The sequence below is a fragment of the Marmota flaviventris genome, chromosome 8, assembly GCF_047511675.1.
Source record: "Marmota flaviventris isolate mMarFla1 chromosome 8, mMarFla1.hap1, whole genome shotgun sequence".
Classification (NCBI taxonomy): domain Eukaryota; kingdom Metazoa; phylum Chordata; class Mammalia; order Rodentia; family Sciuridae; genus Marmota; species Marmota flaviventris.
In genome coordinates, this window is record NC_092505.1 from 84134730 (window position 1) to 84149075 (window position 14346).

At 39.2% G+C, this 14346-nt stretch overlaps 1 protein-coding gene across 4 annotated transcripts in view; it reads left to right on the forward strand.

Annotated features, from left to right (window-relative positions):
* Mcf2l2 (MCF.2 cell line derived transforming sequence-like 2) overlaps positions 1 to 14346 on the forward strand; it is a 279778-nt gene that overhangs the window by 163087 nt on the left and 102345 nt on the right. For all 4 annotated transcript variants that reach the window (XM_071615435.1, XM_071615436.1, XM_027942238.3 and 1 more), the window contains 2 exons: positions 1190 to 1367; positions 5238 to 5329. In XM_071615435.1, the coding sequence (XP_071471536.1) occupies positions 1190 to 1367; positions 5238 to 5329 (270 nt within the window). The remainder of the gene's footprint in view (positions 1 to 1189; positions 1368 to 5237; positions 5330 to 14346) is intronic.

Below are 14346 nucleotides of genomic sequence, written 5' to 3' on the forward strand. Positions count from 1 at the left end.
CTTTTTTCAAACTGAGTCTTCAAAATACAGTGTGTATTTCACACTTATAGTACTATATCTCAAATCCGACTGGCTGCATTTCAGGTGCTCAACAGCCACATATGACTAGTGATTACTGTGTTAAAGAGCACAGCTCTGAACTCTGAGACCCTCCAAAGAGTGATACCAGCCCCATATCTTGGTCCTGAGGGCAGCATTGATAGGGTCTTTAGCTGCAGGGAACATTTGTGCAGCCAGCTCTCCTGGGCCGTGGAAACCTGATTGCTCCAAGTCCTGCCTCAGGGCTCTTTGCTCTCTCAGAAAATAAATGTACTTTCCAGTTATAAACTGCATCAACTTCCCAGGGGCTATGCTAAGCCTACACTTTCAGAATGAGTCATCCTTAGAGCCACTTGTGTGATTTGTGGTGGTTCGGCTCTCTCGTTCAGAGTCCTTCCTTTAGTGGTTCAGATCATACAGGACATGGAAGTCAGAGTAGGTGTGACCCCACTTCCCCTAATCCACCAGAGCTAGAGGGACATCCTACTGGAGGCGAGTATGCAGGCAGACCTTGGCGGAACTTGCAGGCTTGTTCCTTATTTTCCCCAGCTTTTGTTATAGAGCGTATTGTCAGGGAATGTCTGTGAGCTCTTTCTCCTGGTGTTTCTTCCGTGTATTGTTTTCCTACTTAGAGAGAAGGGGTCATGCAGAACAAAAGCTAAATGTGTATCCTTTTTATTACAGGTGATTCGTGGTTTCCTTGATCCTGCCTCAGAATGTAGCCACTGTTTCCCCTAGGAGTACTATTTTCTTTCTCCATCAGGATCTTTATTCAGGATATCTTTCCAATTTCAATATCCTCCTGTTTTGTGCATTGACCTAATGTCCTTTATCTGTGGCCTTGTGACATCCTTTTCTATCATTAATGGACATGACTTATCCACTCAACATATGTTTACTGAGCACTCTCCTATGCCCAGCAGAGTTCTGAGCCCTGGAGAGACAGTAGTGAAGAGGACCCAAAAGTTTCAAAGATCTCAAGTGGGAGACACAGACTCTTTAGAAGCACAATTCTAGAGCTCAGCAAGACACACAATGACTTGGGAGGGAGGAAGGAAGGGAAAAGGGAAGGAAAGGAAGAAAGAAAATGCTTCATGTTCTCAGACCAGGTACAGAGAGACCTACTTATGGTTTGCTTTTGTTCCTCTAGGCCAAAGCCCAGAAAGTCCTGCAGAAGCTGAGTGATGTGCAGGAAATATTTCACAAGAGGCAAATGAGTCTGATGAAATTGGCAGCCAAACAGACTCGCCCAGTGCAACCTGTGGCCCCCCATCCTGAGTCCTCCCCAAAGTGGGTGTCACCAAAAACCAACCAGCCCTCCGCCTTGGGTAGGTTATTTGGGAGAAGGAAGTTTTGTGGCTTTTGTGTTTCATCAGTGAACTTGAGGATTGAGATTGTGGTTTCCTAAGATGTATTGAGGTCATTGTTTCATCAAATGACAGTCATGACATGGTGCAGACCCTGAAGACTTTTGTAAGCACTTAGATGACACTGAGTGCAACATACAAGGAGAAGCTCACAGTCTAGAAAAGGAATAATACAGATGCACAAATGACACTAGCATGTAGCAGACTCTGTTAAAAGCCTTTAAAAGTCCACAGTTAATTAGTAATGGAGTGGTAAGATTGGCTCTTGGAAAAGATAAAAAACAAAAATAGGTAAGTCATTGCACCAATCCCATAGAATTTTATTATGATAACTTATTAGTAAGACTTAAGATCAGGTGATGTAAATATTTTTCAATATTCTTTTGGTTATTTTAGGTTCTGCTCATTTCCATATAAATTTCAGAATGCTGTTTCAAATTCTGCTGGGCTTGTGAATAGGATCATACAGATACATGGACCAGTTTGAGGAGAACTATCATCTTAAAACTATTGAGTCTTTCCATTTCTGAGTGTTATAAGTCTTCATTTATTTTAGTCATCTTTAATTTCTCTTAACAGTATAGTAGTTGAGAGTAAAAGTCTTGGACATTTCATGTTTATTTTTAGCCTGTAGACAATGAAGTTTATCATATATAACTAAGAATAAGAATATATTTTGTTTTTATCTTTATCCCTTTTTCCCTTTCTCTCAGTGGAATGGCTGGGACCCCCCAATGTTTTATAGAAGTGACAGCAGGGATTCTTGTCTTTTCTCAATATTAGGGGAAAGAGTTCATGGTTCACCTTTAACGATCATGTGAGCAAACTTTTCCATAGATGCCTTTTATCAAATGGAGGAATTTCCCTTTGATTTCTAGTTTTCTGTGAGTTTTTTCTCACAAATAAGTACTGAATTTTTCAGATACTCTTCATGGTGAATACAAATACATTGAGATTATCATGTGGCTTCTCTCCATGTGATTCCCTTTTATGACAGTGGATTACAAGGATTTATTTTCAAATATTAAAGCAACTGTACATTGCTGGGATAAACTGCTTGTGGACGTGATGTATGTCATTTTTCACATCATGCATTGTAAAACTTTGATATTAAGCACATACATATTCGTAATTTTCATATCTTCCAGACCTACTAGCCCTTTTGTAATTGTGAAATATCTGTTTTCCCCTCCTTCTGTTTAGTAATATTCTTCAAGTCTATTTTGTCTAATATTAATGTAGTAATCATTTCATCTTTCCTACACTTAATGTTTGCATGGTGCATCTTTTTCTATTCTTTCTTTATAGTTATAGTTAGGAACATACAGTTATGCCTTTCTTTAAATACATTTTTTTCACATCTGCCTTTTAATGCATTGTGTGTGTGTGTGTGTGTGTGTGTGTGTGTGTGTGTGTGTGTGATGCTGGGGATTGAACTCAGGGCCTTGTGTATTCGAGGTAAGCACACTACCAACTGAGCTATGTTCCCAGCCCCTACATCTACCTTTTAAGTGGCATGTTTAGTCCAACTACATACAAAGTAAGTATTGAAATAGTTGGATTCAGAATAGCTATTTGGTTTTCTGTTGTCTAGTGGTCTTATGTATTCTTGTTCCTGTTTTCCTCCTTTTCTGCCTTCTTCTGTCTTTCCAAATATTTTTTTAATATTCGGTTTTAATTCCTCTATTAATTTTTTAGCCTACTTTTCTGCATAGTTTTACCCTAGATATTTCTGTAGGAATTATCATATGCATCTTTAATTTAGCATAGTTCCACATGTCCCCACTGATCATCCTCTGTTCTATTCTTATTATAAATAATATTACATCTATATATGTTAATCTTCCATTGTGGTATATTTATATATATATATATATGAATGTGTGTGTGTGTGTGAGTGTGTGGTGCTGGGATTTAGCCCAGAGCTACGCACATGCCACTTATGTGCTCTATCATAGCACCTAAATAAATAAATGTTTACTTATTTAGGTGCTAAGGATTGAACCCAGGGCCCAACACATGCTAAATACATGTTCTGACATTGAGCCACACACCTCCCAGCCCTGGTGTTATATAAAGTTTAGAAAATTATATAAGAAAAAGAGAAAAAGTTCCAGGTTAAACAAATATTCATGTCTGCACAGGTTGCCCTTGACCTCGGGCAGGCAACCAGCTCATTTTGCAGAATAATCCTACGCTTTTGTTTTTGGCAAGTAACCACTATATGTGGACTCCAGTGGTTAACTAACGGGATTTTCAAACACATTTGTCTGATTCCTTAGTAACTGAGTTTGTGCCAAGATAAACAGTGGTATTCCATAACATAAAGGAGGTGAGTAGAGGAGCTTAGAGGTGAGAGCTACCATCTCAGCCGAGTGCCTTTGGTGCAACACTGAACCTCTGAAGTTCATAAGGAATGTGAAAAAAAAATTTAATGCTGTGGCTATAATAATAGCTAAAATGTATTGAGTCCTAACTCTGATCTGTATACTTTACATCTACTAACTCATTAAAGCCTCATAACAACCCTATGTTGTAGGCTTTCTTATGACCTCCCCCCTTTTACAGATGAAGAAGTTAAGGTTCAGAGATTTCTCTGATCATAATATAATATTAGTGGCATTAGATGGATACATGTTGGTATAGGACCTAGAAATGTTCAAGTTCTGCCTCTGGTTAATCCATGTATTCTGTAACTCCAAGATAGTGACAGTGACAAGAACTCTAAGTACTATTCACTTATTAGCCTTGTGGCCATCATTCCCAACACTGGATCAAGCTGATAAAGCAGATTAGAAAGCCTGCCCAGGGCTTCTCTTCCACAAGTGCCAGTCTTACTACCAATGAACATGGAGCATGAAGAAAGTATACCTCCAGGTGCTTGAGAGCCTTGTGGGAAGGAGAGAAGGCAGATAAAGTGACTGAAAGAGGAAAGAAAGAGCAAGACAGCCCCATTCCTTCCTGACTCAATTAATTGATTCTATCATACAAGCATGGATCCATTGGTTCTGAAATTCAACCACTACATCATCAGATCAGCAGCAACTTCCTCTGGTTAAGTCAGGCATGGACATCCCATTACAGTCATAGTATGAGTGACATCATGTGTGTGTGTGTGTGTGTGTGTGTGTGTGTCTGTGTGTGTGTGGAGAGACAAAGAGCATTTTAAAGAAAACTCTAAGGAAATATGCTAAGTGATTGTGTTTAAATAGTAAAATTTTAGTATTTTCCAAATTTTCTCTAAGTACAAGTTAATTATTTTTTAAAATGAAAAGATATTCAATCAAATGTGGTTCCTAGAACTTAGTCTTCTAATTCAAGAACACTTTCAAATGCAGTATTATACAGCGTAAGTAAATCATTCTGTAATTTGAAGCATGTTAATAATTCTTTTATGCTTAGCATAAAAGAGTTCATACAATTGTGCTAATCTGGAAAGTCTTCATGAAGCAGGTGGCCTATGAGGTGACCATTAAGAATGGGAATGATAAAATGGAAAAGAATGGATAAAATTCTATTGTTCTTACCACATTGTATTTACCAATACCTTGTAGTTTGCTGTTTCAATGATGTGGGTGTGACTGTTGTTTCTTTAGCTTATGTGTCAAATCCCTGGGATCAAGGACTCTGTTTATATTCTGCTGTTTCCCCTCACTTTTAATTGCATCCACCCAGGAGAACCTCTGTGCAGCAGCTCACGAAGCTTGTCAGTCATCCGAAGCTTGTCAGTCATCCGCATGGACAGGGCCCATCCAAGTCAGTGAAGTCCTCTGAGATATAGTTTATAAGTGGAGTAACCAAATCAATGATATGTTTTCTCTGTTGCTTTAGCTCCTCTTCCAAGAACATCTGAGGAACCTCACACGGAGACAGATTTGAACTCCCTGGAAAAGGAAGATGATGGAACTAAATTCGAAGTCAAGGTAAAATTACTTTTCTTTCACTGGTAGAATGGTAGAAATTTCTAACAGCATAGGATATTGCCAGTGTAATTCCGCCCCCCCAAAAAAAGTCAACAAATTGTGCTCCCCTATGATGTACCTATCATCACCTCCAGAAGATGTGCCCATGAAGGCACACAGCACAAAGTAGTGCTCCAAGAGCTGGCGTTTATAGGATTTTTTTTTTCTTTTCTTCCTTTCCTTTCATCTCAATTGCAGCTAGAAATGAATCCTGTTTGATCCTGTATGTACTTGCTGCTAGACAATGTTTTAAGGGAGAAGTCATGTTAGTTACTCTTGTAATCTGACTTCATATTTAAGATGGGTGGAATGGTGTGTGGTTTGTGTAGAAAAAGAGCATGAATGTTGCACAGGGCTACACACACATGCACACACATACCCACACCTGAATAACTGGAAAACCCTAAATAAGCTCTGTGTCGCACGTCAAGTCCATTCTATATTACACTATAGCATGTAAGATGTTAACATTGGAGGAGGTAGGGAAAAAGGTATGTGGGACTGCCCTATATATTTCTTTACAACCTCATGTGACTCTATATAATTATTTCAAAGGGAAAAGAAAAGCATACTCTTTGGAATCAGACAGTCCTGGGTTTAAGCATTGTAACTTATATAAGCCTCAGTTTCTAGTGTGTAAAAATGGGGATAAGAAGAGCTACTTCCTGGGAATGTTTTGAGCATCACATGAAAATTGGAAAATGGCCAAGCAATGTATGTACAATTGTAAAAGAGCGTTATATTTTAAAACACAAATAAAATGAATTTTAAATATATGTTGCTACAAGGCAAACACAGAAGAGTTTATAAATTAAATAATCAGCTGGCTAAATGGTTCTGAAACCTAAGATCAGCAGACCATGGGCTCAGATGAACTTCAGTAACAGTTTGGATCCATCATCAGTCCCTGAAGGATCTGAATAGAGGACCTATAACAACTCCACTGACCCGTAAGGAGTCAAGCAGAGAGCAAGTCTTAGGCTTTTTTTCCTGGAAGCAGAAACAGAGTGGAAACTAAAGTTCCCAGCAGACTTCTTAGAGAGAGCAAACTACATTCTTCTGCCAATTAGTCATCCTTTGTATTCTAGGCAGATCAGGATTTTGCTATCTGTTTCCAAATCTCTCTTGGTTGGAGGAATTGCATCCTCCTTGTCTTTTGATTAAGGAAACAGTTTGCATTTCATTCTATATTGATCAGTCATTTAAAAAAGTAAATGTTAATTTTTTGAAATGTGTAAACACAGTGAAACTTCACCTGACTTGACACCCTTAAAGTCTGTGGGATTATTAAAAAGGGATACCATCAGCCTATCCTTCTCTGCACCCTAGAATTCTGGGGGAACATCATCCCTAGCCCAGAAGTGTCCCCCTAAACTCTTATGATGTTGCCATTGACTCATGAGACGATTAGAACTTACATCTCTTGTGACTTACTTTGCTTGTCATCAGACAACACATTTATAACCTACACACTTTAAAAAAAATTGTAGGTGTAGATGGATATAATGCTTTTATTTGTTTATTTTTATATAGTGCTGAAAATCAAACCTAGCACCTCACCCAGGCTAGGCAAGCACTCTGCCACTGAGCTACAGCCCCAACCCCTGATCTACATACTTTTTAAAGATACCATGAAAGTTTTAAGTACATGGAGGTTCTCTATAAAAGAATTCAAATTAGAAGTAAATTATTTTAATAATTGTGAGTGTTAAATAGAAGACCTATTTTTGTTGTAAATGAAAAATGAGGAGCAGGGGTGGTAGGTACAGAATCAGAGGCCTCTGGGCTTGGAAAGCATTGGGTAGGACCCAAGAGGGTCTGTCCTCTAGACTGTTGGTTTCTTCCTTCTGCTATGCTGCTGTTTCATTCAGATTCCAAGTCCATTCTGCTAAGGGGCTAGTTCCCTCCATGTGTGTGGGAAGATCACCATCAGCCTGGGTACTGTTAAGCAAGCACATGTGCATGTTTAAATCCTGCTTCTACACTTCCTTTTTCCTTACTATTGACTTGTGTGTATAATAAGGGCTTTTCCCAGAAATGTGTGTATGTTAACAGTCAAGGTGGTGGACGAAGTAAAGACAAGCTAGTTAAACTTTTGCTTGTGAAGACCAATGCTATGAGAGGACTGTAAGCAGAGTCAAACAAAGTCATGAACAACATGAATAGGAAGAAAGTGGATTATGCACAAAATCCCCAAATCCTAAACTGAGAAGTCTAGAACCAATAAGTGCAATTATAAGCTGGGTAGTAGAACCAGCGAAATAGTTATTCCAGAATATGCAAGAAATGTAGTAAGAAACAGGATAGGAAAGAATATGTAATGAATATCTGCATGGACCTCCGCTTTTTAAAAAGGAAAGAAGGAGAGAGCAGTCATTATTGTTATTTACATTTAGTGCCACTGTCTAAGACAGATGACCTGGCTGGATAGAGCAGGCATGCCTCTGAACCTGAGTGGCAGTTCTGACATCCTTTTGGCCTTAGTTCTAGAACTGAAAGATTTTTGAAATGAAGTCACACCCAGTGTGACAGAGTGAGTCATAACATCATGATAAATGCCACCCCTTTCCCTGAACAGTAAATACTCAGAAAAAAAAAAACAGCTGTCAATCAAAGCTGTTTATACTTGCTGCTAGAGTCACTGATGATTACCTTTAACTAAAATCATGATATGGTTTGAAATTGTTAGAAGAATCATTGCCCCAAAAGGCTCTGCCTCTTCGCTGCTGGGGTGAACCTTGTTGTGCCAGTTCTCTACAACATGATAAGCCAAACCTGACAAGGCAGCTCAGGCTGTCCCTAAGGCAGCTGAGACTGTCCCTCAGCCATCTGGCAACAGTTTTGCCACGAGCTCAGCTCACTGGGAAAGCCCAGAGGTGGAAGAGATTCACTGTGGTTGTTGGCAATAGTGATGTGGCCATTTCCTGTTCTGCGCGTCTTAACTGGAAGTTGAAAGCATGACTCATGGAAGCCCCCTCCCCCACTGCTCACATCATAGCCTCTACGGAAGACAGAAGCCAGAGGCTGACCAAGGGCTTTTTCCTGACTTGCACCCACAAAGGTGCAAAGTGAAGAGTGAACAGTGTATCTGGTCACCTAATAAGTTGTTTAAAGAAACAGAGGCTTTGCAGGCTTCTGAGTAAATAGGCTCCCTAATTTAAAAAATATAAATATATTTTTTTAATTTTTTATTGTTGGCTGTTCAAAACATTACATAGTTCTTGATATATCATATTTCACAATTTGATTCAAGTGGGTTATGAGCTCCCATTTTTACCCCATATACAGATTGCAAAATCACATCAGTTACACATCCATTGATTTACATATTGCCATACTAGTGTCTGTTGTATTCTGCTGCCTTTCCTATCCTCTACTATCCCCCCTCCCCTCACCTCCCCTCCCCTCTTCTCGCTCTGCCCCCTCTACTGACATTCGTTTGTCCCCCTTGTATTATTTTTCCCCTTCCCCTCACTTCCTCTTGTATGTACTTTTGTATAACTCTGAGGGTCTCCTTCCATTTCCATGCATTTTCCCTTCTCTCTCCCTTTCCCTCCCACCTCTCATCCCTGTTTAATGTTAGTCTTCTTCTCATGCTCTTCGACCCTACTCTGTTCTTAGTTACTCTCCTTATATCAAAGAAGACATTTGGCATTTGTTTTTTAGGGATTGGCTAGCTTCACGTAGCATAATCTGCTCTAATGCCATCCATTTCCCTGTAAATTCTATGATTTTGTCATTTTTTAATGCAGAGTAATACTCCATTGTGTATAAATGCCACATTTTTTTTATCCATTCATCCATTGAAGGGCATCTAGGTTGGTTCCACAGTCTAGCTATTGTGAATTGTGCTGCTATGAACATCGATGTAGCAGTGTCCCTGTAGCATGCTCTTTTTAGGACTTTAGGGAATAGACCGAGAAGGGGAATAGCTGGGTCAAATGGTGGCTCCATTCCCAGCTTTCCAAGAAATCTCCATACTGCTTTCCAAATTGGCTGCACCAATTTGCAGTCCCACCAGCAATGTTCAAGTGTACCCTTTTCCCCACATCCTCGCCAGCACTTGTTGTTTGACTTCATAATGGCTGCCAATCTAACTGGAGTGAGATGGTATCTTCGGGTGGTTTTGATTTGCATTTCTCTGACTGCTAGAGATGGTGAGCATTTTTTCATGTACTTGTTGATTGATTGTATGTCCTCCTCTGAGAAGTGTCTGTTCAGGTCCTTGGCCCATTTGTTGATTGGGTTGTTTGTTCTCTTATTGGCTAATTTTTTGAGTTCTTTGTATACTCTGGATATTAGGGCTCTATCTGAAGTGTGAGGAGTAAAGATTTGTTCCCAGGATGTAGGCTCTCTATTTACCTCTCTTATTGTATCTTTTGCTGAGAAAAAACTTTTTAGTTTGAGTAAGTCCCATTTGTTGATTCTAGTTATTAACTTTTGTGCTATGGGTGTGCTATTGAAGAATTTGGAGCCCGACCCCACAGTATGTAGATCGTAGCCAACTTTTTCTTCTATCAGACGGCGTGTCTCTGATTTGATATCAAGCTCCTTGATCCATTTTGAATTCACTTTTGTGCATGGCGAGAGAAAGGGATTCAGTTTCATTTTGTTGCATATGGATTTCCAGTTTTCCCAGCACCATTTGTTGAAGATGCTATCCTTCCTCCATTGCATGCTTTTAGCCCCTTTATAAATATAAGATAGTTGTAGTTTTGTGGATTGGTTTCTGTGTCCTCTATTCTATACCATTGGTCCTCCTGCCTGTTTTGGTACCAGTACCATGCTGTTTTTGTTACTATTGCTCTGTAGTATAGTTTGAAGTCTGGTATCGCTATACTGCCTGATTCACACTTCCTGCTTAGCATTGTTTTTGCTATTCTGGGTCTTTTATATTTCCATATGAATTTCATGATTGCTTTCTCTATTTCTACAAGAAATGCCGTTGGGATTTTGATTGGCATTGCATTAAACGTATAGAGAACTTTTGGTAATATCGCCATTTTGATGATGTTAGTTCTGCCTATCCATGAACAGGGTATATTTTTCCATCTTCTAAGGTCTTCTTCTATTTCTCTCTTTAGGGTTCTGTAGTTTTCATTGTATAAGTCTTTCACCTCTTTTGTTAGGTTGATTCCCAAGTATTTTATTTTTTTTGAAGATATTGTGAATGGAGTGGTTGTCCTCATTTCCATTTCAGAGGATTTGTCGCTGATATACAGGAATGCCTTTGATTTATGCGTGTTGATTTTATATCCTGCCACTTTGCTGAATTCATTTATTAGCTCTAATAGTTTCTTTGTAGACCCTTTTGGGTCTGCTAGGTATAGAATCATGTCATCTGCAAATAGTGATAATTTAAGCTCTTCATTTCCTATTTTGATGCCTTTAATTTCTTTCGTCTGTCTAATTGCTCTGGCCAGTGTTTCGAGAACTATGTTGAACAGAAGTGGTGAGAGAGGGCATCCCTGTCTTGTTCCAGATTTTAGAGGGAATGCCTTCAATTTTTCTCCATTCAGAATGATGCTAGCCTGAGGCTTAGCATAGATTGCTTTTACAATATTGAGGTATGTTCCTGTTATCCCTAGTTTTTCTAGAGTTTTGAACATAAAGGGATGCTGTACTTTGTCGAATGCTTTTTCCGCATCTATCGAGATGATCATATGGTTCTTATTTTTAAGTCTATTGATGTGGTGAATAACATTTATTGATTTCCGTATATTGAACCAGCCTTGCATCCCAGGGATGAATCCTACTTGATCATGGTGCACAATTTTTTTGATATGTTTTTGTATCCGAGTCGCCAGAATTTTATTGAGGATTTTTGCATCTAGGTTCATTAGAGATATTGGTCTGTAGTTTTCTTTCTTTGAAGTGTCTTTGTCTGGTTTAGGTATCAGGGTGATGTTGGCCTCGTAGAATGAATTTGGAAGTTCTCCCTCTTTTTCTATTTCCTGAAGTAGCTTGAAAAGAATTGGTATTAGTTCCTCTTTAAAGGTTTTGTAAAACTCTGCTGTATACCCATCCGGTCCTGGGCTTTTCTTAGTTGGTAGTCTTTTGATGGTTTCTTCGATTTCCTCAGTTGATATTGGTCTGTTTAGGTTGTCTATATCCTCCTGACTCAATCTGGGCAGATCATATGACTTAAGAAATTTATCTATGCCTTCACTATCTTCTAATTTATTGGAGTATAAGGATTCAAAATAATTTTTGATTATCTTCTGTATTTCTGAAGTGTCTGTTGTGATATTGCCTTTTTCATCCCGTATGCTAGTAATTTGAGTTCTCTCTCTTCTTCTCTTCGCTAGCATGGCTAAGGGTCTGTCGATTTTGTTTATTTTTTCAAAGAACCAACTTTTAGTTTTGTCAATTTTTTCAATTGTTTCTTTTGTTTCGATTTCATTAATTTCAGCTCTGATTTTAATTATTTCTTGCCTTCTACTTCTTTTGCTGTTGTTTTGCTCTTCTTTTTCTAGGATTTTGAGATGAAGTATGAGATCATTTATTTGTTGGTTTTTTCTTTTTTTAAGGAATGAACTCCAAGCAATGAATTTTCCTCTTAGAACTGCTTTCAGTGTGTCCCATAGATTCCGATATGTTGTGTCTGTGTTTTCATTAATCTCTAAGAATTTTTTAATTTCCTCCTTGATGTCTTCTATAACCCATTGATCATTCAGTAACCTATTGTTCATTCTCCAAGTGATGTATTCTTTTTCCTTCCTTCTTTTATCGTTGATTTTCAGTTCCATTCCATTATGATCAGTTAGGATGCATGGTATTATCTCTACTCCTTTATATTGTCTAAGAGTTGCCCTGTGACATAATATATGATCTATTTTTGAGAAGGATCCATGTGCTGCTGAGAAAAAAGTGTAACTGCTTGATGTTGGGTGGTATATTCTATATATGTCAATTAAGTCTAGGTTATTAATTGTGTTATTGAATTCTATAGTTTCCTTATTCAACTTTTGCTTGGAAGATCTGTCCAGTGGTGATAGAGGTGTGTTGAAGTCTCCCATGATTATTGTATGGTGGTCTATTAGACTCTTGAACTTGAGAAGAGTTTGTTTGATGAACATAGCTGCACCATTGTTTGGGGCATATATATTTATGATTGTTATGTCTTGTTGGTGTATGGTTCCCTTGAGCAGTATGTAGTGTCCCTCTTTATCCCTTTTGATTAACTTTGGCTTGAAATCTATTTTATTTGATATGAGTATGGATACTCCTGCTTGTTTCCGAAGTCCATATGAGTGATATGATTTTTCCCAACCTTTCACCTTCAGCCTATGTATGTCTTTTCCTATCAAATGCGTCTCCTGTAGGCAGCATATTGTTGGGTCTTGTTTTGTGATCCATTCTACTAGCCTGTGTCTCTTGATTGGTGAGTTTAAGCCATTGACATTTAGGGTTATTATTGAGATATGGGTTGTTCTTCCAGCCATATTTGTTTATTTCTGTTACTAAACATGGTTTGTTTTCCTCTTTGATTATTTTCCCCCCATTACTGTCCTACCTCCCACTGTTGGTTTTCATTGTTATTTTCCATTTCCTCTTCCTGTAATGTTTTGCCAAGGATGTTTTGAAGAGATGGTTTTCTAGCTGCAAATTCTTTTAACTTTTGTTTATCGTGGAAGGTTTTAATTTCATCTTCCATCCTGAAGCTTAATTTCGCTGGAAACACAATTCTAGGTTGGAACCCATTTTCTTTCAGTGTTTGAAATATGTTATTCCAGGATCTTCTAGCTTTCAGAGTCTGTGTTGAAAGATCAGCTGTTATCCTGATTGGCTTACCCCTAAATGTGATCTGCTTCCTTTCTCTTGTAGCTTTTAAAATTCTCTCCTTATTCTGTATGTTGGGCATCTTCATTATAATGTGTCTAGGTGTGGGTCTCTTATGATTTTGCACATTCGGCGTCCTGTAGGCTTCTAGGATTTGGGGTTCTGTCTCATTCTTCAAGTCTGGGAAGTTTTCTCATATTATTTCATTGAATAGATTGCTCATTCCTTTGGTTTGAAACTCTGTCCCTTCCTGTATCCCAATGACTCTTCAATTTGGTCTCTTGATGTTATCCCATATTTCTTGGATGTTCTGCTCATGGTTTCTTAACAGTCTTGCTGAGCTGTCTATGTTCTTTTCAAGTTGAAATACTTTATCTTCATTGTCTGATGTTCTGTCTTCTAAGTGTTCTACTCTGCTGGTAGTATTCTCAATTGAGTTTTTAAGTTGGTTTATTGCTTCCTGCATTTCTAGGATTTCTGTTTGTTTGTTTTTTATAACCTCTATCTCCCTGTATAGTTGATCTTTTGCTTCTTGGATTTGTTTATGTAATTCATTGTTGAAGTGATCTTTCATTGTCTGATTTTGCTGTCTGATGTCTTCCTTGAGACTCCAGATCATCTGAAGCATGTATATCCTGAATTCTTTATCTGACATTCCATCTGCTGCAGCTATTACCTCTTCTAACGTTGAGTTGACCTGCATTGCTTGTGGTCCTTTCTTTCCTTGTCTCTTCATACTGTTCGCGTTCCTTTCTACTTGGTGAAACTGTTGTGCTATTGAATTTTCCCCCTATATATTTATATTGGTCTCGTATAGTTGCAAAGTCTCCCTCGCAGGCGCAGGCGGCGGCTCTGCCCCTCCTCCAATTGGGGCAATGTGCCTACCACGCCGGCAGGCCGCTGGGCCTGCTCTGCCTGTCGGTAGCAGGTCCGCCGACCTTGCAGGCGCGGGCGGCGGCTCTGTCCCTCTGGGGGCCGCTAGGCTTGTTCTGTCGGTGGTCGCAGTTCTGCCTACTTTGCAGGCGCAGGCAGCGGCACTGCCCCTCTGCAGGCCTCTGGGGCTTTACTGCCAGTGGGTCGCAGGTCCGCCTACCTTGCAGGCGCGGGGGGGAGGGGCGGTCTACCCTTCCTCAGGCCACTGGGCCTGTTCTGTCTCTCGGTTGCAGGTCTGGCCTGTTCTGATGGTGGTCACAGTT